The sequence below is a fragment of the Bradysia coprophila genome, unplaced genomic scaffold (genome assembly GCF_014529535.1).
Source record: "Bradysia coprophila strain Holo2 unplaced genomic scaffold, BU_Bcop_v1 contig_145, whole genome shotgun sequence".
Taxonomy (NCBI): domain Eukaryota; kingdom Metazoa; phylum Arthropoda; class Insecta; order Diptera; family Sciaridae; genus Bradysia; species Bradysia coprophila.
Genome location: NW_023503416.1, coordinates 324,925 through 349,514, shown reverse-complemented (window position 1 = coordinate 349,514; position 24,590 = coordinate 324,925). Strand labels below are relative to the sequence as shown.

The window sequence follows — 24,590 nt, the reverse complement described above, 5'->3', positions numbered from 1 at the left end:
GCAAAAATTATTTAATGATAAAAAATAAAATTAAAAAAAAACCATGGCAAAAGTTTTAAGTAAATCGAAGTACAAAAAATAGTTTAGCTGCAAAATATGTTTTCATAAAACAAATTTGAGCAAATTTCCATTCACTTTCACTCCTTGTAAATATAGACACAGTAAACTTTGTTTACTCTTTCCCTTTCTTTTTTGCAGTTCAATACAACAACAAAAAACAATTCTAAACCGATTTGCGGTTCGTTCATAAATAAATAAATTACTTATCAAGCATCCCTGACATAAAAGTCATTTGGATATACAATGCAAAGTCCTTTCAACAGCGAATTTTTCAAATTCGTCAAAATTAATTATTAACAAACTCAATATTATGCTAGGACAATACGGAACATTTTCTCAACAACCTCAAATCAACCAAACTCTAATTCAATTTATTATGTGTGTCCTCTGTAATGGAAAAGCAGCTGACGTATGTTGTAAGCATGTAAGCTTTTATATGGTTTACAAATCGTCGTATCTTACTTTCAAACTTATTAGTCCAGATATTATCAAACAATTATTTTATTTTTAATTCAATTTTTGTGTTTTATTGAATTAGATATCGTACAGATGCTACTAGAGCCAGTGGTACTAATTATAGGAAGAAATTTAAATTGTTGTCCGACCCTAAATGGCAAGTAATTTCGTTGTTTTCGTTATCGACAATTAAAGAATATAAATAAATAAAATAAATTAGAAGACGTACGACCACCCAAATTGACAAAAAACAAAACATTTCGGCAAGAATATGATTAATAAAGCATTAAAAAGTCTTTTCGTCGATACGTCCCCATTCAAATATTTAAAACAAAAATATAAATCGTCCATTGTGACTATTGTCGCGTCCATTTGTGACTGATCATCGCTTCCTTTGAGCTGACTTAGCTCAGGACAAACTTTACCGGTCCAGATGGTAAACCTTTCATGTAATTCCATGCTTGGACACGAGTGATGTCTTTTGTGGAAAAATCATTTATTGACAGGATTACGTCGCCAACGTTAATGTTTCCAGCTTTTTCAGCGGCACCGCCTATATTTTATCGTTTTATTTATTAGTTTTTAAAACATGTTTCTGAGAGGAAAGGATACAATCAATTTCCCAATTCTTAGGACCATCACACGTGGGGAATGAAGTCATTAATTTTATATTTTTCATTGAGGTCTAAAATCATCCCTTTTTGAGCATGATGTATGGTAGAGTAGTTCGATTTTCACAAAATAAAAACGACACCCATTGCTTGTCGAGAATAGTCTCACCGCATCATTATTCATGATTTTTGAAGAGTGCTGCTCCAACAAACCATCTAAAGTTAATGAGATAAAGATGTCTGTCCTAGATGCACTTTACTCGAGGCTTTCCATCTCTCTAATTTGGTTCACAACCGTTTGTCACGAGAGTTATGTTGTGTTAGACAAATTTAGGAATGCTGGTACCAAAAAAAGATCCAAATAGCAATGCAACGGTGAATTCTTTATTCCATTTCCCACCCTAAATTCGATTTCCCGTGTAGACGAGATATGTGACATGCAAAGGTACAATTTTGATGTTGCTAAAAAGCCATGTTGGGTATCATTGCAGCGGCGTAGAAAAGCGCATCTAGCACAGATAACTCTCAATGACTTTAGATGGTTTGTCAAGCAGTTCTGCGGTACTCAATAGTTGGATTCGAAATAGTAATGATGCAGTTAGAATAGTATCGACAAGCTAAGACATTAGGGAACGTCAGATTGTTCGAGCAGAAACGGAATGTCCAACATAAACGGAAACACAAACGATTTTTCTTTGGCAAAGCTACATTGTCCAAAGACGTGTTTCCGTTTCTGTTCGAACAATCTGACGTTCCCGATTAAAACTCAAAAAAATACGATTTCATTCCAAAACGGTTGTTATAGGAAGTATAGGCATTTTTCTCAGTCGTCCTGGTAATAACTTACCCATGAAAACCTTTTTCACCGTCAACGGTCTGTGACCAGTAGGTGAATCCAGTCCACCTTCAATGGCCAATCCGAGGCCGCAACTGTCTTTTATCACCTCTACGATTTTAGCCGTATCTGTAAAATGTAATGAAGGACCCTATGTTAAAACCCGATGTTCTGAGAATGTTAAATTAATCAGTAATGTAATGCATTGCATTGATGTAACACATTTTTAGTAGATTACTTCATTGCGTTCTTGTTTGGAACATTTTATTTTGTCAAGTGTGGCGTTAGCTCGAGGCGAAGGCGAGAGTTGTAACCACATTAGGCAAAATACAAACTTCCAAAGAATTACGCAAGCTATTTTACTCACTAAGCCACCGTCAAATGAGTTTTAACACAAATGTCAATGAAGTCATGACTCATTTCCCGAGGGCTTACTGAGTAAATACTATTACAGCACGTCAGCATTTTTAAGGTATAAATTAAGAGTGATTATCACTGAGATTATTTCTGAACATCACCCAAAAGAAACCACTGTTCGTCACTATATAAATATCCAGAGAAGACTCAAAATCAATTCGATTTGTCAAAAACATTATCTAAAAACATGATATGCCTTTATCCCTTTTAAACATAAAGCTGCATGCATAAGACGTTTAAAAGGTGGTATAATGTTCAAATTACTGAATCAGAATTAATTCGATTTAATCTGTTTGCCTGTTGGCATAGTAATAACAAGAAGGTAATCCCAACGAAAAGGACTCGTTCGATATACACACAGATTAAGTTGAACAAATTATGACAACATTGTGCTTCGCTTTGTATATGAGGGCAATGTTATGAAAATTGTTTCTCTTTTATCATCCATAATAATACGGAGTCTTACCTTCATTATGAATTCCATTATTTTTCGTGCATCGATCCGTAGCACCGTAAGAGCTATTGTCGATACTAATTGTACTTCCTCTGTCGTCCAGGGACTTGCAGTCATCGAAAATCGATCCTATTTAATAAATGGTTGTGATCCATTTGCTTAAGGAAATTAAGAAAAATCGACCTTACCTTCATTGGACACACCATCCACGTCCAAATCTAGCGATTTAGATACTTTGTGATAAGTGCGCCGTCTATTACCGTCTAAATGACTGTACGGTTTATCACATAAAGAGTTCAGTGATCCCAAATCATTTGAAATTTTTACCGACTCAGATCGTGTAACGACCATTACGACTTCGGTGCGAGGTGACTATCAATTTATCAAAAAAAAGATCGTTAAACAACAGGGCTTCCGTCTTCGACTAAAAATTGTTTTCACCTTAAGTACTGTTACCGATTCTCTATGTGTCAGTCCACGCATGCTCAGCCCATTTATTGATAGAATCCTATCACCTTTACGAAGTCGACCATCTTTGTAGGCTGGTGAGTTTGACAGAATACGATGGATCTTAAGTTAAGAAGAAATAAGATTTTAATTGGTAAAAATTCACTGTTGACAATGGTAGCCACGCTCACCGTTATTTCTTTTGTTTCATAGTCGGCTCCACCTGCTAACGTAACTCCGACACTACATTCTGGCGAATCTCTATAGAGTACTACAACAACCGCTTCAGGTGTTTTCAACGGTGGATCTGCCTCTTCGATAATCAACTGGAGGTCAGCAGGTGTGATAAGACTGTGATTGCTTTCGAACGACGACAGACTACCGTGTTCGGGTGTATTTGTCAACAATGTTTGGGTAGATGAAACGCCAGACGATGAGGATGCCAACGAGTCTAGTGAGGAAAATCTCTCATGATTGTTTAACTTATTCTTCGGTGATTTCAATGGAGGTGGCATCCTAGTACTTTCACTGCCTTTTCGATTGTCAGAACTTTGTGTTTTCTTTGTGAGGTTTAAAGGAGTGGGTGTGAATGCGATTGGCTTATCTCCTGCGCCGTTAAATTTCTTTATGTTATCAAGAACCGAATTTCTCGTTGGGACCTTAGGTGGCTCTGGCTTTTTTTGTGTTTCTTCCAATTTTCTCGTCTTTGCCACTTCACTTCTCACCCACTTGGCCAGGTCGTTGTTATTTTCCGGCTGTTTAGTTTGAAATGTTGGCACACTTGCTTTTGGCACGGTTTTCACAATTTTCGCTTCTTGAACGGCCTTGAAACTAGCCTTTCTTTCTTCGTTCATGAACTTATCGATGACCTGTGCTGCCGACGAATCACACGTGTTACTGTCACTATTTGAATCTGATGTTACTTCAACAAATTCGGCCACTTTAACGATCATATCAACCACAGCATTTTCATTGGATGCTAGTCTATAGTTAGTAATGGAATCAAGGCTTGGTGGCACGACTTTATTGTGGGCAAACTGTGCGCTTCTTTGTTTCGATTTCGGAATGTGTCTAACAATATCATCTTCACATCCGTCCGTACTATCTTCATCTTCGTACCGGCCATTTGAGTCATCTTTTCCACTTCGACATTTCGACAGAGCGAGTATACTTTTCCGATTCACGTACGACTCTTTCGATGTTGAGCGAACTATTTTGCGACTCATGTCAATTGTCGGAGTGCTTCCAACCGAACTACAACTAGCTTGTGACCCTGATCCTGAAGTTAGCGTTGATGTTGTAGAGCTCGCAATCGACGTATTCGTTTCAGAGCTGAGTGTTCGGGTAAGAGCAATCTTTTCGCTTGGCGGATTGGTGACGGGTGAGTTAGGAGGCGAAGACATCTTGGCACAAAGGACCGAATCGTTATCACTGTCGTCACACTTATTGTTTTCCTTTGTTGTGTGCTGGCTAGCTATGATCAGCGAAGTTCTTGGCGGTTTTGTAGGGGGTGTGACGACTGCTACAGGTTTTGGGAACACTGTTTTCGTGTCAGAGTTTCGTCCATTCTTAGGAACTGCACGGTTCGTTCCGCTGCCAAAAATACTCACATATCCGTTCTCTTGTGTGTTCGAGAGACTCTGGTATGACGATGTATAATGCCGAGGATTAGGAACAACTGGCTCTCGCCGGGAATATGAATTCTGTTGCGTTGAGTGTAGCAGTATAACTTTTTGAGTGTCAGCTGACTTAATTTCAGGTAAGTCGAGGATTTGTTCCGTTTCACTTGCCAATGCGGTTTTCTCGGGAATTATTAGGCCCCGTAGTTTCGACATGGACTTCTTGCGTTGCTCCAACAAATTTGAAATCGATGTACGACGACGCTCATCATAGTTTTGATGTTCTCGACTGCCGGAAAAGCTAGTTGTTCTAGTAATGGTAGGTGGCTTTGATCGTGGCAAAGATGCATATGAAGTCGGAATGCTCGGTGTTTGGGAGATAATTGTTGGTTGTTTGCTGGTTAAAGGTGCCGTTTGTAATGAAATGCTCTCAACGTCGCGCAAATTTTCGACACTGTACGCTCTCAAATTGTATGGATATACGTTACTGATGGGTCCTGACTCGAATTTCTTTGAGGAACTATTGTTATCACAAGTGCTTTCAGTAAAATTGACTTTGTAATGACTTTCGGCTGAAGAATCAATTGTGTCCAACGTGTCAACGCTTTGTGCTTTCTTTGTAAGGGATGACCACTCGATTTCAGTGCTGTTGAGCGATCGGTCATTATTATCCAACAGCAAATTGTCTGTGCTTTTGTTCAATCCTTTCCTTTCCACTGGTTTAGTTTTGTCATTGGAAAACATGGCGATTTTGTCTCGAACACTTTTTTCCGATTTTTCATCTTTACGCCAATTTGACGGTGCCATCGGTGCATATTGTTTACGGGATGTGACTGGTGCCTTAACTGGGATATCTTCACTTTGCTGAGTTTTCGGAGCTTTCGTTTTGATTGTCTCATGTGAATTCTTTCTGGCAATGGATGCGGCAGGAGATATATCCTTCTGATTAACGTCAACAATTTTAAGGGATGATTTCTGTTCTTCACTGGTAGCACGAGAGTTCTTCGTCGTTGCAATTGGAATGAAATTCGAACTTTGATCGAATCGAGCATCATCAACGGTAATCACTAAATCTTGACGGTAAATTTTCCTAGGCAAGGTCTGAGGTGGATTGGATTTCGGCGGTGATGGAACAATATCTACTGGACTGGAATTAAATATATTATTAAGAATGGCATTGACGGGGCCGCAGTATTTTATTAAATACCTCGATCTATCACCACTTAATTTGATGTCAGCATTCTGTTTGAAGACGGATGTTATTATTATCGGCTCAGAGAAATTTGGAGGGAATTCATGACCGTCGGGTGGGAGACGAGAAAATGAGGGTGGATGAACGTGTACATCATTGGCGATCATTGGTTTTGATGTCGTTAAGTTGTCACGGTCCATACCACCTGAAATGATCAAAATAAATTACTTGAGAAATAGTTGCAATTAAGTTTCATTATTATAACGATCATAGTTACACATCAGTCAGACTATAAAGTTTCATTTCATTTCATTTCATTTCATTTCATTTCATTTATTTCATCTTAAAAAAAAGTTCTGTTTACATGACCTGCGTAACTCTAGTTTGCACTAAACAATTCAAAAGAGCTACTATAAAGTTTGGGAAAATGTTTCTAAGTTCCGGTTATCACACCTCTTAATGCTATGCTCGCATGGTATAGATTTCAAAGTGATTCAGGGAACAAAGGATCAGGAAGATCTATGCTACTTACAGATCCTGTTTCCAAAAATATGTAAACAATCTCTCAACCTATCACTATCAAATACCAGATCTAGAACTAAAATACCAGTATCCACCTGGGTGGGCTCAACGTAGTGCAATGTCTGAATATTTTATACAAATGCACACAAATTGATCCAAAGAAATTATTGTTAATCGATTACGAAATGCTGGGCGCCGTTCGATTTTACAAGCTGCGGGGTGTCGATTATTTTCGGATTATTTCAATGGATAATTGGTAACAATTTTGTAGAAAAATACTCAATTAGAAAGATTTCCGACCGAACAAAAAACCGTAGGTGATGAGCACGCCTCTTATAGTAGCCAAAATATTTATAATTTTTCACTTTAATCAACAGAAAAACACACATTCCCATCAATCGAATCTAAATAAATTTGTTGCTCTTTTACGGAAATGTTATAATTCACGTTAATGTATTAACTGGCTGTATTCCAGAAATGGATTTAATTGAGTATTTTATTCAGTAGAAACATCATTGGACGAAAACTAATAGCGGAAGGTTTTATTTTCTGAACAATAGGTGGAATAGTGATCGTTTCCAGTTTTGGACCGGTAAGAAATGAAAAAAACAACAACTGAAAACAGAATATTCGTAACTAACTGCCTTCTTCCCGTAACTTATTGCATTCGTTGCCGTTAGCCGAAGCATGTAATTCATTGAAATGACATCCTTATTCACCGTTATAATCGTTTTAACCACCTCACATAACAATTCAAAAGTGGAAATACCTTGCCGTGCGCATAAAAGTTCAATAATTTATCCAGACACCGGTGTCTTAAGTGACGATTTTCTTATAAAATTCATCAATTTACTTTTTGTATAATGTTACTGCGTATGCCTATTTTGAAACTAAATGATATTACACTGTATATAAACATATAATCCCATCATTGATCTCTATAAAAATATTCGGTTTCCACTTCACTTCATAAGGTATGGCTTTTTTTATATTTATTTCAGTTCTTAGTTACACATTCTATACATCTGTGTATCTCGCGTATATATCCCAATATACATATATATATGTTCGTCGAGTATACTTATTATATTCGATGCTGTTTAGAGTTACATTTTACATTTTTGCGCATTCAACTTTGCATTATAAAGTTAATTCGCTTTGCTATGTGCCTTAATCTTTTTTTTTTCCATTTTCGCTTCGTGTATATATTCGTACAAATGGTTTGTAGCATTATGAAGGCACATTGTACATTATTTTATTCTCTTGCTAGTAAGTAACTTACTATTTCTTGCGATTCAGCGGTGGTATCCAGTTTGAATGTCGAAGGCAATGAACTCCTATGTAGTAGGTACTTTGGACTTATAATGTATAAAGCCCGCAACAAACAAAAATAGAAAAATCACTTTAATCAGACAAAAATGTTTAATAAATGTTTCTTGATGTTCTTTTCACAGTCGAAAAATTAAATTTGATTTGTTCATTTCAACTACTTAAATGACTGTTAACGAACATGTGCGTACGAGATTCGGTAGAGTTGAATATGAACTATGAACGAAATTCTAAGTCAATAAAGTGCGGTATACTTAAGTCGCCAGAAAAAAAAGAACAAACGAAACACTAAACTATTGTGTTGTTTTTGTTGTTGTTAAATGTGTAGCACCATAATAATTGTTTCAATATAAGTTATTTACCGCTCAACGGCGTACCGAGAACTAACCAGCTAACCATTTACCATACATCGAATACAGATTCTTGTTCGCTATTTCCGAGTCTTTTTCTTATACTTACATGCAAACACTGCTCGCTCTCACATACTCTAAAACAGCATAGAATTGTTTGAGTAGCGAAATTAATTCAAGTTTTTCTTCAACTCTTTTTATCCCATCTTCGTATTACATACATATATGTCCGATGTAGCGCTTTGTTAGTCATCGTTTACATTAAAGTATAGAACATTTCGAAAAAGATTGATCGATCAGTGATCTTAGATTTTCATATGAAGCAACAGTTTTATGGGAGAAAATTGGAGAGAAGATATTCAATTCTTTTTTCGAATGGTCATTAATATCATTGAGTATATAAACATGAGATCAACAGACCAAAAATGGTCGATCAATCAGTCGCTTATTTACAGCACACAGTATCTTGAACTCTTTCCGTGGATTAGGCAAAGTGTAGAAAAAACGTCTAGCTGCTCTCTGTTAAGGTGTTCTTTCATAGCATACTAATATAGTACATATAGTAGGTTACATTGACTGCTGTATTATATGAGGTAACAATTTTAGGATAAAGGCAAAGGCCCAAGTGTGTTTTTGAGCAAAAAGCTTTGGTAACTGTCTTTTGTAGTTGTATACCTCGTCTTCGGCTCGGATATACAAACTCTACACTTGTCAAAGTACCGTTACTGAAGCAAGCTGCTCAAAAATACATGAGGGAGTCTACGAGTATCAGAAAAATGTTGAATTAATAAATTGCATAGCAACATCTATTCTGTTTTTATTGCCTACGCCATGCAACAGTTGAATTTCACATAAAAATTCACGAAAAATTCCACGAGTAATCGATTTCGCAGGAGACAAATAGCTATGTAATGTTCAACTTTCTCGTATTGCCCGTAGTCCAAGCCGGTGAAGGAATGTAAGGAATACCTGAACCTCCTTGCTCTGAGCAATCGGATCAATTTGGTCTGGGTATCAGGACATTCTGGCGTGGAGGGAAATGAGGAAGCGGATAAGCTGGCCAAAGAAGGCTCGGCGACTCAGGCAAACGGGCCAGAACCGTACCTTCCGATTCCTCAGTCGGAGTGTAAAAGAGCACTGGAGTACTGGGTCAAGTGTAAACACGCAGAACGCTGGGGAGGGGAGCGTATAATGGAGACGTTCATACGAAATGCTTCTTCCCTAAGCCTAACGAAAAATGGGCCAAAGATTTGCTCAAAATGGACGGAAATCGCATTAAAATAGTAGTAGTAGCGATTACGGGACATTGCGGGCTGAATCGGCACATGAACAAGTTGAGACTTTCGGACACTTCGAGATGTTCCTGCGATCTAGAAGAAGAAACGGGTGCACACTTGATATGTGATTGCTCCAAATTTTTTCAACTAAGACGCAGGATGCTCGGAGACTACGAGATGGAAATTGCTGCAATAGGACCTGACATCTTAGACAGGTTCCTATCGGCAACAGGAAGGCTGCCATGATTTACATGATGACCGGGAATGGAAACAAAGAATCAACAGATCTGTGTTACGAGATCTTAACTGATCGTCCCAAACTGATAATTCTAAAAAAAATGTTCAACTTTCGCATGGCACCGACAGTAAACGCTCTTACTTTTAGTTGTTTTAATAACTTTCTGATGTGTGGTAAAAAATCTTTTACTTCACTTTATTAAACATTCTACACAAGAGAGCACCAGGCAGAGCTTAACTCTTTTTTGTTTGCATTATCAAAATAGGACAGGACATAACAAATGAAACGCAATTTCCTACTTTACTTAACAAAGTAAAACATGATGCCACCGGTATTGTTCAAACCAATAATCTACTGCAATAAAAGTCAATAAAAATGAATAGCAGAAGGAAAATTCTCGCACTGACTCAAGCTTACTACTCCCTAGGCAATCCCATTTATTTGCCACCTGAATTTTCGCTAAACTTCAGTCAATACATATAATTGAATTGATAAAATTCAGAAGTCACAACCTGTACACACTAAGTGCGAAATCATTTTTCGTGCACACACATATCGATAAAATTGAATTAAGTGAAACACTTTCTGCTTTCATTTTACGTATAATAGAAGCGAAACCAAAATTTAATTATCTAAAATATTCTTATCTCCTGTATATTGTGAAAAAAATCAATATTTCCAAAATTGTGAATAAAAGGGAAAATAATTATTGGGCTAATGTAATTTTTCGACGTAACGTATTAACACCATCAAAATGGAACAATTTATTTTGAGGTACAAGCTACATAATGGAATAATAATGAATAGTAAAGGACTGCGACGGGAAACAAATTAGTTTGTGGAAGTGCCTGTTCTATATTTTCCGGCTTAATGCACGTTTTTCTATAGACTCTTATGCCATTTACATTTGATGCTTGAAATTTATGTTTTTGTTAGGCTAGCAGAAGATGAAGTTTTCGTGTTTCGAGGGAACTTTATAATTGAAAACGGAAAGCAGTCAATTTACATTGTACGCAATTTAGCACGGTCTGCAGACGAGTAGGATTTAAAACAAAAAATATTCCAAAGTTGACACGACACTGCAATTTCCCAGCATTAGTTATTTGCTGTGAAATAGACAACTGCTAAAATCAATTGACGACAAGGTCCTCCACTACGATATTAATTAAAAACTGGAAAGTGTCGTAATCACGCTCACATAAACCGCTTAATTATCCGCATCAATTATATTGGCTAGAATGTATGACGAAATAATATGAAAACTTACCAATTTTGACTTCGGTTTTAATTTTTTCCATTTTACTCTGATGGCCAATCGCAGCCTGTTTAGCACTTGAAGACTCTGTGCCCAATATAATTCGTTCCGCTATTACCGTACCGCTGGTGTTATTACAATTAATTTTCGGTTCACTAACACTCGGTTCAATTAATTCACATTTGCTTTGTTCTGAATTTCGCTCTGAATTTCGGCGGTCCAAGTTTTCTTTCACATTTTTCACAATAACAATATTTGGAGTGGAACCATTTCTTTCACTCAATAATAATGTTTCATTGTGATCCACACTGCTTAAATTTGAATTAATTTTATTTGATTTTTCAACTGTTATAACTGATTTATGATTATTGCTGGAATTAAATTTGATTGGAATTTTTGAATTATTTTTAATAGATTCCGTATGTTGCGACCCAGATTGATGTTCAACTGGTTCGTTTGTTGTTAATTTATTGATCGTTTTCACTGTACTTGTTATTTTCGACTGAACTTTATCTCGATGTTGGGTGGATTTAGTTCCCGAATCGTAATCACTCACTTCCACGTTCACTTCACTTTTGGCAAATATTTTCGGTTTGACAATTTCGTTGGTGTTGTTGGACGTTTTTCCGTTCGTAGATTTATCAGCTGGATGACTATTCGTTGAAGTCATTTGTGATTGTTTTGGAGGCATGGTTATCGATTGATTAATATCTTTTGTTGGTTCGGCATTTGAAGTGACTGGCTCTTCAACTTTGTTGATAATGACAATCGGTCTGTATAATGAGAATTTTATTTGTGCATTTTAATTAGTGCTGATAAGAAATATTGTAAAATTAATATAGACATTAGATATAGACATAAAGCTATCGTAAACAAGTATATGTACGTGAGTTACTTCAGATTAAGTGTACGTGATCGAGAGTGAAAAATTAGTTGTACGTGTAGAGAAGAGATCTACTATTGCGACTACGACGTAATAGTCGTTTCATTGTGTAGTTTAGACCAGATAAAAAGTGGAGAACTGGTTGTACAGAGGTCAAGACGACCAGGGCTTATTTCGTATCACCGACACGTCGAATCTTCTACTACGTTTGATCTAAACACTTTCACAAAATGTATTTGAAATCTTTTACTTCATCTGTTTCGGCAAACATCTTGCTGTTTAAAACAGCACCGAACATGGCTTATCGCTATCTTTCGTCAATGTTGCCGTTAACAAATTGCATCTATAGAACTTCTTCAAGATTTGACTTTTACATTTTGGATTTTTAGATCAAAAACACCCGACAACAATGTTCAGCAACCTAAGAACAGTGTTCCGGAATCGAGTTTGAGTTTGGTAATTTTTTGAATCTGATTTCGATCTGGTCAACCTAGTAAGAAATTATGTATAGTGCTATCGACGGTGCGGTTGAATGAATTTTAACTGAGCATTTCGATGCACTTTTGATATTTTTGGATATTATTGGTCAGCTTATAGCCCTGAATAAGGTTCCACTAAAAATTTTGATTTTCATCCGTACCGTCAGTGACATTGGTGCATAGCCCATCATGTCTGCTGAGAGAGTAGTGGAAAACTGGCTGTGACTTCAATCGATAGTGCCTGAAATTCTAATAACAATTGAACAATTGTTTGTTTGGTGCAAGAGAAGCCGGCAGCGACACGATTTTCAATCAGTCACAGGGGCGTGGATACTTGAGGGATGAAGCTAATAAATAGTTCTAGCAGTAGAGCAACATTTCCTCTACCAATGACCAAAAAATTGTTTTTGAAGACTAACTATGTAGAGGCCGACAGTAGCTCAAAGTTTTTCTCTCATATTTGGTAAAATTTGCAAGTTTTGCAGCATTTCAGAATTAACCATTTTAATTTTTTTTTTTAAATTAATAAGTGCGTCTCAGGCGGCTCTGAAACCAGCAAATTTGACCAAATATGAGGGAAAAACTTTGAGCTACTGTCGGCCTCTATGTAGTTGGTCTCCAAAAATATTGTGTTGGTCATTGGTAGAGGAAATGTTGCTCTACTGCTAGAACTATTTATTAGCTTGACACCTCAAGTATCCACGCGTTTATGACTGTTTGAAAATCACGTTTTTTCATCTTTAGCGTGTCTCTGCCGGCTTCACTTGCACTTAGGGTACCAAATTTTTGTACAATTGTTATTAGAATTTCCGGCACTATCGATTTAAACCACCGCAAGTTTTCTATCACTCTCTCTGTAGACAGGATGGGCTATGCACCAATGTCACCGACGGTACGGATGAAAATCAAAAATGTTTGTGGAACCTTGTTCAGGGCTCCGAGCTGACTAATACTATCCAAAAATGTCAAAAGTGCATCGAAATGCTCAGTTAAAATGTATTCAACCGCACCGTGATCCCATATCATTAAAGACAAAATCAAACAAGTTAATCAATGAGTTAGAATTGGAAATGAATCAGAAGTGTTGCTGATATTAACTTAATTAACATGATAGCTTCTATACGTAACGCGAGTATAACTTTCGAGTTAGAATAGGTAAAATACTTCATCGTTAATCAAGACAAGTGAAAGGCTAACAGGGAGTAAACATATCTCCACTAGTGCTCCTAGAATTGCGAAACTGACACTCTTTCGTTCTAATTATGTTTAAGGGGTTTGAATAAAATAACTGATGTTCCACGCCTAATCGTCGTCGCGGTCGACAACAGATGATATTAGTAAACGTTTAAACAATGAATATACGAACCCTTTATTCATGTCCAATGATGAGAACTCTTCCTCAACCTCACCGATAGTCGGCAACGCATTATTGTTCCAATGATAGTTAAAATACACTTCTGACGGTCCTGGCCCATCGACAAATTCTGGTGGTCCCAATTTATCACTATCATCGTCGCTCATCAAATTGTTCGAAGATTCCACGTCATCCTCGTCGCTGGAACTGCATATTTCGCGATTGACTTTGTCAATTTTCATGCACTGTTTAACAACGGCAGCGATTTTCTCATTTTCACTGACATTCAATTTGAATTTATCAGCCAACGACATTTTCGGTACACAGTTAATTAACTTGGGTAATTCGTTTTCTTTGTCATCCTCTTTGGCCGAATCATCGGTATTAATATTACACTCGTGCACACCATCAGTGTCATCGGAGCCTATCAATCTCCCTTTCGGAATGATGATTTTATTATTTTCTGTTATGCCTCGTCGTGGTAATGGTGTTGGATGGATGACGGCACGATTAAATTCAACATTTTCATAGTTTCGTTTCGTTGCCTTCGATGCCAAGTCAATATTTTCGTAGTCACTCGTTTTCATTGTATCACCATTCTTGCAATCTCTTTTGATTTCGATAGACTGAAATTGAATTTCCTTTTTATTTGCCGTTGGCTTGCTGTTACATTCATCTTGAAATACCGTTGGAGGTTTGATTTGAGTGATAAGTTCATCTGATTTCTGTCGATTTTCAACACTAAACTCTTTTTCAAGAGTTGTAAATGATTTGAGGGCTTTTGTTATTTCGGGTTGTTTTGTATTGAAACTGGAAAGCGACAAGTCTGAATTTGAATGGATGGAAAAATTATCAACCACCGTTGAAATGGTACTTGCTGTGTCATCTGATTCATAGTCTCGGAACTTCAAATTTTCATTTTCATCTGAAAATAAAGAAATTTTGTTTAGCAGACACAGATAACGAATGAGTGATGTAAAGCAAATTTACCTGAAAATAGATTCACGTAATATTCAGCATCCGGTGGAGGGGTTAACGGTTTTTCATTAATATCATCTCTAATCTCATGCTCAATTTTCACTGGCTTCCGTTTGTTTATTTTCCTCGGCGGTGCTGATGGTGTCGGTGGCAGAACATAAGACTTCTCTTTAATTTCAATAAATTCTTTCGTCTTATCTTCCACATTTTGCATATTCCGCACATTCAATTTGATTGCCAAATTACTTTCTTTCAGATATCGTACACATTCCAAGCGTGTCATTGTCTTTACATCGATCCCGTCGATTTCTAAAATCTCATCACCTTCGGACAAATGACCCCAACTAGTCTTCGCACGAGATGCTGGTGTGTCTGTCGCGCAAGATTGGATAAATAACCGTTGAATATTTTCGGTACTTTTCGAACCACCTTGGAATTTCAAACCGAATCCTAAACGTTCACCCGGCAAACGATAAACGATCACCTCTTCTGGTCTGTGCGATTTTCGGTTAATATCGTCGTTTATCGATAGTACGGTAACAAATTGTGACTCTCTGTTCAATTCGAAATTCATCTGTTGTGAGTTCGAATGAGAATCTGTTTTAACATTTTCAGCTCCATTATCCACTGAAACCACTGTAACATATTCACTGTCTTCCATTCTTAAACGTTGTTTATTTATATCTTTTAAACATGAAATACTTGAGCTTGACTGGTTTTTTCGATATAAAAATGTTATCTCCCTTACACTCGTTCCACGAATAACAAAATATCTCGGCGTGAATATTGCAAGTCTTTCACTTTTTGTAGGCCAAATTGAAGACACGTTGTTGATTCTATAAGGTAAAAATATAAAGAAAAAAAAAATTAAAATGAAATTCATAAAATTAATGAATATAATTTCAAAGAGTGGACTGACTGACTTTGACTTTAAGCCATTTATTCGATGGCCTATTTGTAGAGAGAATAAATTTTATTTCTTTCTCATAAAATAGTTTGTAAAACCAATGCACAAAATATTTTGTATATCAAAATGGTCTGAAGTTTAATAGCATGGTGTGTTCTAAATACTTTTGATATATATCTACATGATCGTGTGTATTATAGTTATACACTTCGACCTTACTATTTAGCAAAAGATATGCATCTTGCGGCTAACTTTTATGTTTGGAATATTGGTTCGTTGAAACTGAAAATATTTATTTGCAAGCTTTTCAAATAACTAACACAAATTTTTTTGTATTTTTCTTGTGGATGTTTCTGCAAAACCATTTTACTTTTTCAATTTCAAAAAGCAAACATTTCTTGTATTTATACAGCCAGCAAACTTTTTAGAAAAATAAAACTTTTTATGAGAAAGAATAAGACTTTAGATTATGCAGAACAGAAGACTGGCAGACAAGGTAAGTAATGCAAGATGCATAGTCGATCTACAAACAAAATCAAAATTTTCTCTCCATACAGATGAGAAAATAGTCAATCATCAGATGCCTTCGGAGTTTATATGTTGACCTCGGGATGAAAAGTAGGAAATTTCTCGGATGACAAAAACGTTTCCCTCTTTCTTCCCTTGGTTTACATTAGTTATATACATAAGTGTCTTCATTTTTGGGAATTCCACGATAATATAATTTTACAAAATTTTTCCTTCAAAGGAACGAAAACTCGACAATAAATTCAAAATTCAACTCTTTTTTGTCCCCGAAGCATGAAAGTAATTACTGTATTGAATTAATATGTCTGTTCCTCAGGGCCTAATATTATTAACATTTGTCACTAAGTTTCACTAAACCAATATGCTGTTTCTCACAAGACTCACAAAAATTCTTATGAATTTCATATGAAAGGACAGTCCATTTCAATGAAACATTGCGATTTGCTTCAGCTGTTTTTTTGCTGGCCCTAACACTTGAGTGTTTATACACGGATTTAATAGTCACATACTTGCATGTGGTAGTGGTAGAGCTGTATATGAAACGTATGAGCAGTACGTTGGTATGAGTGTAGCAGCTGGAAAAAATCATTGAGAGTGACTGCAGACTGCATCACACTAGGGAACTCGTCAGAAGCGACAAAAAAAAAACATTGCAGTCACTAAGACGCCAATGAAACAAAGACTTTTTCAAATCTATCAATTGCCATAAAACACTCTGACACCTCTGTTTTTATCAAATGGAATACAATATGTTGTTTTATTTTAGATCTGTCTATAGTACATTGTTATCTGTGGAGTGAACCGAACATTGCTGTACGAAGTATAAGATTGTGAACAACTGAGGAGCTTGGCTGAGAAATATACTGTCAACGAATACTCTAATTTTTTGTTGTTTGGTGCTATTACGCTGTTCATGAATGTCCTTATCGTCCCATGCGATCATCTTCAATGGTTTTTCCTTCGGGTATTACGAAAAAAAATCTGCCATTCCATATCCAATCATTTTCGAATGCAAACACGGTCAAATTGACATAGTACTGTCCGACGGGTAGAAACATGTTATTCAGTAGCGCCCCATTTAACGGTAGTGCGTGTACTATAAATACGCTGTTCACGACTACTTCTTTTTGCAAAAAAAAAAAAAAAAACTGAAAAAGCTTACTATTAAATGTTCCGTGAAATGGACATTTCAATGATGCGTTCGAAGCCAGGTAGTTTTTGAATGTTGGCAAAACTATGTCGATTATTTTTGAAGTAGCTTGATTGTTTACATACTTGCAAACGTTGATCATTCGGTTAACTAGAAATACCTGGTAGCCACTTCTAAACCGATGAAAAAGTTGAGTATGTACCACAACACGATCGACTGGCTTCGTAATTGTACACATTGACGTGTAAGACTTTTGCAATCGGGTAATGAAATTCAGCTTACAAGAACAATTTGCTGTATACTTGGGATTGTAGCGACAGATCACGTGATCGATGTAAACATGTTCCTGTATTTTTCAAAGTTAGATGTACATCTCATTAGAGAAATCTTACATTATTTTACCGTTGCTTTAGCTGCATCCGACTCATTTTGAATAAGATACAATGACATTGATGCCAAAAGTAAAACAAAAGTTTGTAACTTTGGCGTCATTATGACCTGTTCTTGGTCCGAGCTTAAGCGGAATGGGCAATGCCATAACACCACTCATGCTAATACGAAATAATGATGATTGAGCCTTCTGTTTGGAGGAGACTCGTTTATCTTCTGATCAGAAATCTAAATTTTCTAACGATGTACAAAATGATGATAGCTTATTGATGACAATTTTTCTAAATTGTTACAATTTGAGGTGGTCAAATCACTATTAGTGATTCACTAATGATATTATATCGATTCTTCATCACAGTTTTGGTTGATTTTTTTCTAGTAATTTAATCTTTATTTTCTGATTATTACAAATTTTTGGTAGATGAACTTAGTGGAACTATACGTTTATGAGAGCAAAGTGTGGACATGCAATAAATATTGCTTCGTGAAATGTTTCGACTAAAAGTGCTTAAAGCACTTTCGTTCTAAAATCATTTTCGATGCTTGGCCTCATCACGTTCAAATTTTTTCAAATAACGCGTCATGTTCAAATGTGTCGAAGCGAACGGGTGGTAGCTTTTGTAAATCTCAATCACTTAAGCATAAAAATTCACTTGAAGGAAGGAATGAAGGTTAGTACAATCCATGACATAGCACTTGTGCTCATCAAACTTTCGCTTCACTAAATTTGTATGGAGGGCGGTCTACACTTACGATGTCATTGAGTACAACCATATCTGTTATCGACAACGACAGCAATATCAAACGACAAGCTCTGACTAATGAGGTCTTATATAGCAAAAAGCATACCCAGAACGAATGAAGTAAAAGATTTCTGCAATCAATCTCTGAAAATCTTCGATCAAATGAAGTAATAGATCAGATAGCAAAACTGGTAATATGCTTGCCATTTGTGACAGGTTAAATTTGTCTTTTTATTAGAAAATATGATAAGCATTTTAGGGCTAGCATTTAAATTTTTTGGAAAATAAGCAATTTATGACGAGCATTTAGATCGCGGCAGAAGGGTAAGCACATCAATATCAGAAAGATTCCTCTCAATCATTAAATATGTTGCTTCATTTGCTGTGGTTTCATAACGTTCATAGAACACACTTCAATCTGTAAACCCAAATTCATTCAATCAGGGCAATCTGGCCTACCTACTAATGAAATTATCTTGAAGGCATTACGTCACATATCCAGATTACCTTACAATTTGCGTCTTACTAGCGTTAGTTTCCATCGTATTTCAACAGACTCAACAGAAATTCATTCCAGCTCATTTCTGACACAGACATGAGAGCCGACCTTTTCTTTAAAGTCGGCTAAAGCCTCGGCTTGGGGTATAGATACAGCTTTAGTGTCTACAGCAATCTATTAGATATCAATAGAGGGATCGTTTTTTGAAGGTTTCAGCGGTAAGATTTCAAGTAAAACACAGAAACAGAAAATGAGTCGGTTTTAAAAATTTCGCGAGTGTATTATAAACATTCTACACAAATTTTCTCTGATCTGAGCGAAACATGCAATAAATCAATAAATAGATTAATCAGACCATCCGTTAAAAACTTTTTTTTTTAAAGTAAATTTAGCTTTAGGTTACAACAAGTCATTGTGTTTAACCCAAATTTAACGTTCTAACGTTTTAACTGATGACTATTTTCAATATACAACTGCAAACCTGGTTCAAACTGTAGTTGATTGAGTGAAAGGAAATTGAAATATTGTGCTGAGACTTGTGAAATTTGATACGACTAGAAGTTACATGTATAGTCAATACAAAATTATTGGGACGTCTCTCATCAAAGGTTTTTATATGTGCAAACCAGGAAGTGCTACAAAAAATCAGATCATGTGTCTAAAACTGCTTTGAGTCAAGTGTAGGGAGACCGTATGCAAAAAGCCACAATACTATAACAATGCTATTCTTAATATGCTTCTGTTAAATAGAGAATATCATTTTAGCAGGCTGTATTATTTACCAGGAAAATCCCATTTTTTTTCATTAGTTTTAACTTTGATATATAGGGAAGACCATATCAGCTAGACTTCATAGCTTCTTTTTGTTATTGCTGTCGATAACAGATGACAGAGCCGTAAAACGTTCGATATTGAGGGTAAAAAAAACCAATCAACTTACAATTTACACTTCCACTATGAAAAAGTGCCATAAAAAAATCGTTATTATTCATACATCTCCACCAGGGGATGTGTTTACTTTGAAATATAATTTTGCAATAACAACGGCAATAATCCGAAACAAGGTATCGTCAATGCCGTTGAGGTTTCGTTGAAATGAATTCCTATAGTTCCGAAAAGGTAATAAAATGAACACTCTTCCATCTCATCCATAAAATTATCCCATTAAAAATATATGGCTACTCATAGGCATTTAGAGCCAGGTAATATGGCACTCTTAGACTTTTAAATAAAAGTGAAGATGATGGGTCTAAACGCATGCGAAGATTGCGCGATCGGTGCTAATTAAAGGTAAGAGCACTAATTGTATATAGTCTTTGACGTAACAAAGAAGACAACTTTGTGATGTTTTTTCTTGCAATAATTTAATTCGATAGAGAGAAAACAGAAAATGATTGATTTAAAGCCAATGAATATTGATTCAGAAACCTCATTAAGTTTACGTAAGACTTCCATCTACATCATTTACTCACTTATGCAAGACATTTTGTTAATGCAATAAACGTATAGATGAGAGTAAAACACCTGTTTTACCATGTATATATTGTTCATGCAGATCTACTATTCATGATGGGAGTAATTTGAATACCGGAACATATATACGAAGAGATTGATGGTTTCAGTGCAGTAACAATTAGCGAAAACATTTACCTAACATTTTATAAACGGCAAGTGTATCACGGCATGATAATTAATTCTTTCTGTTGTTTAAACGGTTTTTTTTTTGTAAATAATTTGAAGTTTGTTAATTGATAAAATTCTACTACTTCATTCTTTTAAAAGAGACTTTAAGAGAACATTATACCTAGAGCTGATCTTTTTTTTTCTCGAGTTACCGATAATGATGATATTACTTTTAGAATCGATTTTACTTCCTTTCTGTTTTACGATCGGTCATATCTGAAAATATATTCTGAGGTGGAGAATTATAAGTTGTAATGCTTTAGTGCAACACACTTAAAATAGCAGATTACGCTTCTAAGTTATTATGGTTACATCATTCATCATCATTACCATATTATAGGAGTTCATGCCATACAGAAATTGAAGCCGATATTTCACAATGTTTGATCTCGTAGTGTTTGATAAAAAATCTATTACTTCAATATTTTTATCATGCATTTTGCTATGAAAAAGTGCATCGATTATTCTAGTTGTATTATACTGATGGATGCGTTTAGTTAAGGTAGTTTTGATATATTCGTCGATGTAGTAGATACTAAGAATTTCCTTCTATTAAGGGTGAAAGCAGCAAATAGTTTTGAGAAGACATTTTGTTTCTCACAATTTCTTCTTCTGTAGAGCTAAAAAATTATGTTAGTTTTGTTAGTTACTTGACGGTCGGGGCTGACGCCTTTCATGAATGATGCTAATTAAAGTCAGATGACCAACAACTTATCTATTTTATGTATCGATGTCTACTAAGTCTAAATCATAATATCTCTAATATCCGAAGATAAAGAAGTTGTGGTAGCTGTGGGAAATTTCTTTTTGTTAAAAAAATGTCGAATAGAAAAGGTTTTTTTTTGTCTGTATTCCCTCAAAAAATAATAAAATCAACAAAACTAAACCTAATTCGAAATCGTACGCTGACATCGAATAATCGTATAAAAAACCATCAACATCCTTGATAATAACAAAAATGCCTACAACAGGCTTAAAAGATCCACAATTTGTGGAATTAGGGTCAATATTGATTTTTTGCGGTGAAGCCACAATGGTGATTTTTACGAATATCTGTACACACAGATACACACACAAACAGTTTTCGTTTCGGTTGCAAAAAGCTTATGTATAAATATAACAGCATAAGCGAGAAGGGATGAAATTTGCTTGCCACATAAATAATTATTTCGGTTAACGAACAGTTCATTTTTTTCCGAGGAGAAAAAAAAGGTTTTTCGGTGCTTTAATGGAGGTATTGTATTCCAACGACATATCGTGGAAGGTCCATTATTTTGATGCGGAAGTAGTCTTTTTATCGGCAAAATATTCAAGCTTCAACAAATATACTCGAATATGCTAATTCTAATATTATATGATCTCACCGTTCAACAATAAAAATCAAATAATCTGTCTTACGCTTGCCATTATTTTCGTTGATTCATTCTTTCTATTTTCGAATGCAAATACACCGAATACTTGTATTCCATCCAGTGTTTTGAGTGTCGACTTTTAAAGTGAAGATAGCATTTAGCGAAAAGTAAAAAAAAATATAATAAATAAAATGAGAGAATAAAAAACACACATTCCGTCATCCTATATCAAAATTAGGTAAAACGTTTAAAAGACTGGTTTTACTACGCAGTGTGTCCACAAAGAGACGTTTCAGCGAACATTAAAAATCTCTGATTAACCGTTAACCAGAATATATTGACCTGCATTTTATCGAGTGAATGTGAATGTAACATTTACCTGTCTTAATATGTTTTTTTTGTCTTCAAAACGCTATTCATGATATCATACTATCCAAATAATGTTGAACGTTATACCATATTATACTAATCGATTCGATCATTTATTTAAACAAACACTTATGCTTGGCGCACAGTATACCATTTATATATACAATAACATAATGACTGTAGAAAGATCAAATTGAGAATAATTTATTTTTTTCATGTTAACTATTTTAGCACACAATTTTAGTCAATACAACGTACACACCCAGCAAATTCAAATCAATAAGAGGGCAACAACAAAATTATACGGCTTACACTTTAAAACAACTGCGATGATCATTTGAGAAAAAGATTTCTGTTAAAACCCCTGAACTCAATTTATAACAAAAACAATGAAAATTATTATTTAAGATTCGACCAATTAAACACTCACAATTTTTGTTAATAAAAGTTAATCAATGTGAGAATAGGTCAAATGGCACGAAAAAAAAACAAAGGACACGAACCTCACACGTTTAGTCGGTGCGACTCAATCTAAACTATTGATGAATGAACAATATCCCAAACTAATCTTACCCAGCCAAAACCACTTTAAGATCTCTTTTTCGACTTTATTTTCTTTCTTTTTTTTTACATTCTTTACACTCAACTTGCTCTGTTATTATTCGTTGTATGCTTTGTCAAGCCACCATGAGTATACCTAATACGAGAGTGTAGCTTGCTCTCTGAAGTGTGTATTTGTCTGATCTCACTCTTAATGCTCAGATAAATGATCGGTGAGACGAAAAAAGAAAAGAATATACGAACTGAATGTAAGTTAAAGTGCATTTGAATATTCACTTACACTTAAGAGTCACAGACGGTTCCCATCCATATACGGTATAGTGATGTTGAGCGCGTGTAAGAATACCTACAAACAGTTCACTGATCTCGCTAATTGAAGATATTCTCTCAATGAAAATTAAGCTCTTTTCGAACTTATTCGGGATCACAACCTGCTTGCAGCTTATTAATACATTGGAAACGTTGTGTTGAACGCCATCGCTTTTTAGTAAGTGGTTTTTGGGAACATTCACAAAGTTGGTCCATTATACCACAGCAAGGGAGAGTTTAATGTTTCTACCTCTTTAAGTACTTATATATATTGAACGAATATAAAAGAGAAATCGTTCCACCTTTCGGTCACAATTTTATTACAATGAAAATTGTGCTTTTACTGCCCCTTAGCCATTATATAGTTTGCCAAAATAAATCACATCCAAAAGCTATTTCACCATTTTCTTTTGTTGCGATGATTTAAATCAAACTGATAGGCAAAGCCATTTCCTTTGTATATAAAATTAGACAGGTAGCTAACGTAAAAGCGAAAGCCCTGTTTGTTATTCAAAACAGTAAAATAACCGAAACAATTTTTGGTATATATTTACTTGCCGTTTTTCCGTGCAAAATTGTTCTTGATGACCGTGACGTTTCCTTTTTGTTCCGATTTTATAGTTTCTTTACACTATTTTCACTTAGACTCTCCTTCACAATGTACTGTTTATGACAAATGAAATTCATAGGTTCGTAAGTTCATCCGTACATTATTAATGAGAAGTGGGTAATTCACCACAACTCTGACGAGGAATATATTTCATTTAAAAAAAAAAGAATAACAATATTTTGCTCAGTTCTGTGAATTTACCGGGCCTTCTTATGGTACAAATGCACACACAATCTCGTGATTCATACGAGTTATAGCGTTATAGTGTTATAGCTACTATGAGGGAAACTGTTTGATCCTTAATTGCATTTTTAAGTCGTTCCGTAATACGGAATCCCTGTACAATTCTTGTGTAAATAGAAAAACACTGCGTCATTTTCGTTATTTAAATAAATTCTACTGAATAAAAATGCTAAATAGAAATAACATGTTTCCGTTCCATTCAAATTTGTCGTCGGTATACTTCAGCGCAGTATAATTTAATCAAATTAAAAACTAATTGGACCCTTGTGAGGAAGAAGAAAAAAAAAACGTTTGATACCAATTAATAAAAGAGTATGATATTATGAAAATGATTTTATTATTTCATCGCTATCAGCTATTTGGTCCTCATTCAATTAATGCACTTATCGCTAATGTAATTATAATTTGGAATGCTTCCTTTTAAGAGTTTTCCATAATTAGACAGAGAGTCTGTGTGCAAATCGTCGTGCTTGACAATAAATGTTTGTTC

At 35.4% G+C, this 24,590-nt stretch overlaps 1 protein-coding gene across 8 annotated transcripts; it reads right to left on the bottom strand.

Annotated features, from left to right (window-relative positions):
- Positions 1 to 571: 571 nt before the first annotated feature.
- LOC119074220 lies at positions 572 to 23,878 on the bottom strand. 8 transcript variants are annotated; one of them, XM_037180226.1, is made up of 12 exons: positions 22,690 to 22,932; positions 14,769 to 15,592; positions 14,465 to 14,703; positions 13,791 to 14,419; positions 11,075 to 11,835; positions 6,107 to 6,296; positions 3,472 to 6,046; positions 3,275 to 3,403; positions 3,022 to 3,205; positions 2,846 to 2,962; positions 1,975 to 2,091; positions 572 to 1,069 (listed from the first exon to the last, which is right to left on the bottom strand). In XM_037180226.1, exons 2-12 carry the CDS (start codon positions 15,415 to 15,417, stop codon positions 921 to 923), a joined length of 5,739 nt encoding a protein of 1,912 aa, XP_037036121.1. In that variant the 5' UTR covers positions 15,418 to 15,592; positions 22,690 to 22,932; the 3' UTR covers positions 572 to 920. The 8 variants fall into 8 exon arrangements, with proteins under 8 accessions (XP_037036121.1, XP_037036122.1, XP_037036123.1 ...); XM_037180227.1 differs by having other exon boundaries at positions 13,791 to 14,404; XM_037180228.1 differs by lacking the exon at positions 22,690 to 22,932 and adding an exon at positions 23,802 to 23,878 and having other exon boundaries at positions 13,791 to 14,703.
- Positions 23,879 to 24,590: the final 712 nt, after the last annotated feature.

Bases quoted from the DNA above. Each gene is read 5' to 3' on its own strand.
- LOC119074220 (XM_037180228.1), bottom strand. From the start codon at position 15,417: ATGGAAGACAGTGAATATGTTACAGTGGTTTCAGTGGATAATGGAGCT. The intron at 3,404-3,471 runs GTGAGCGTGGCT...TCTTAACTTAAG, and splicing joins ATGAAACAAAAGAAATAACG to ATCCATCGTATTCTGTCAAA. The intron at 3,206-3,274 runs GTGAAAACAATT...ATAAATTGATAG, and splicing joins AATCGGTAACAGTACTTAAG to TCACCTCGCACCGAAGTCGT.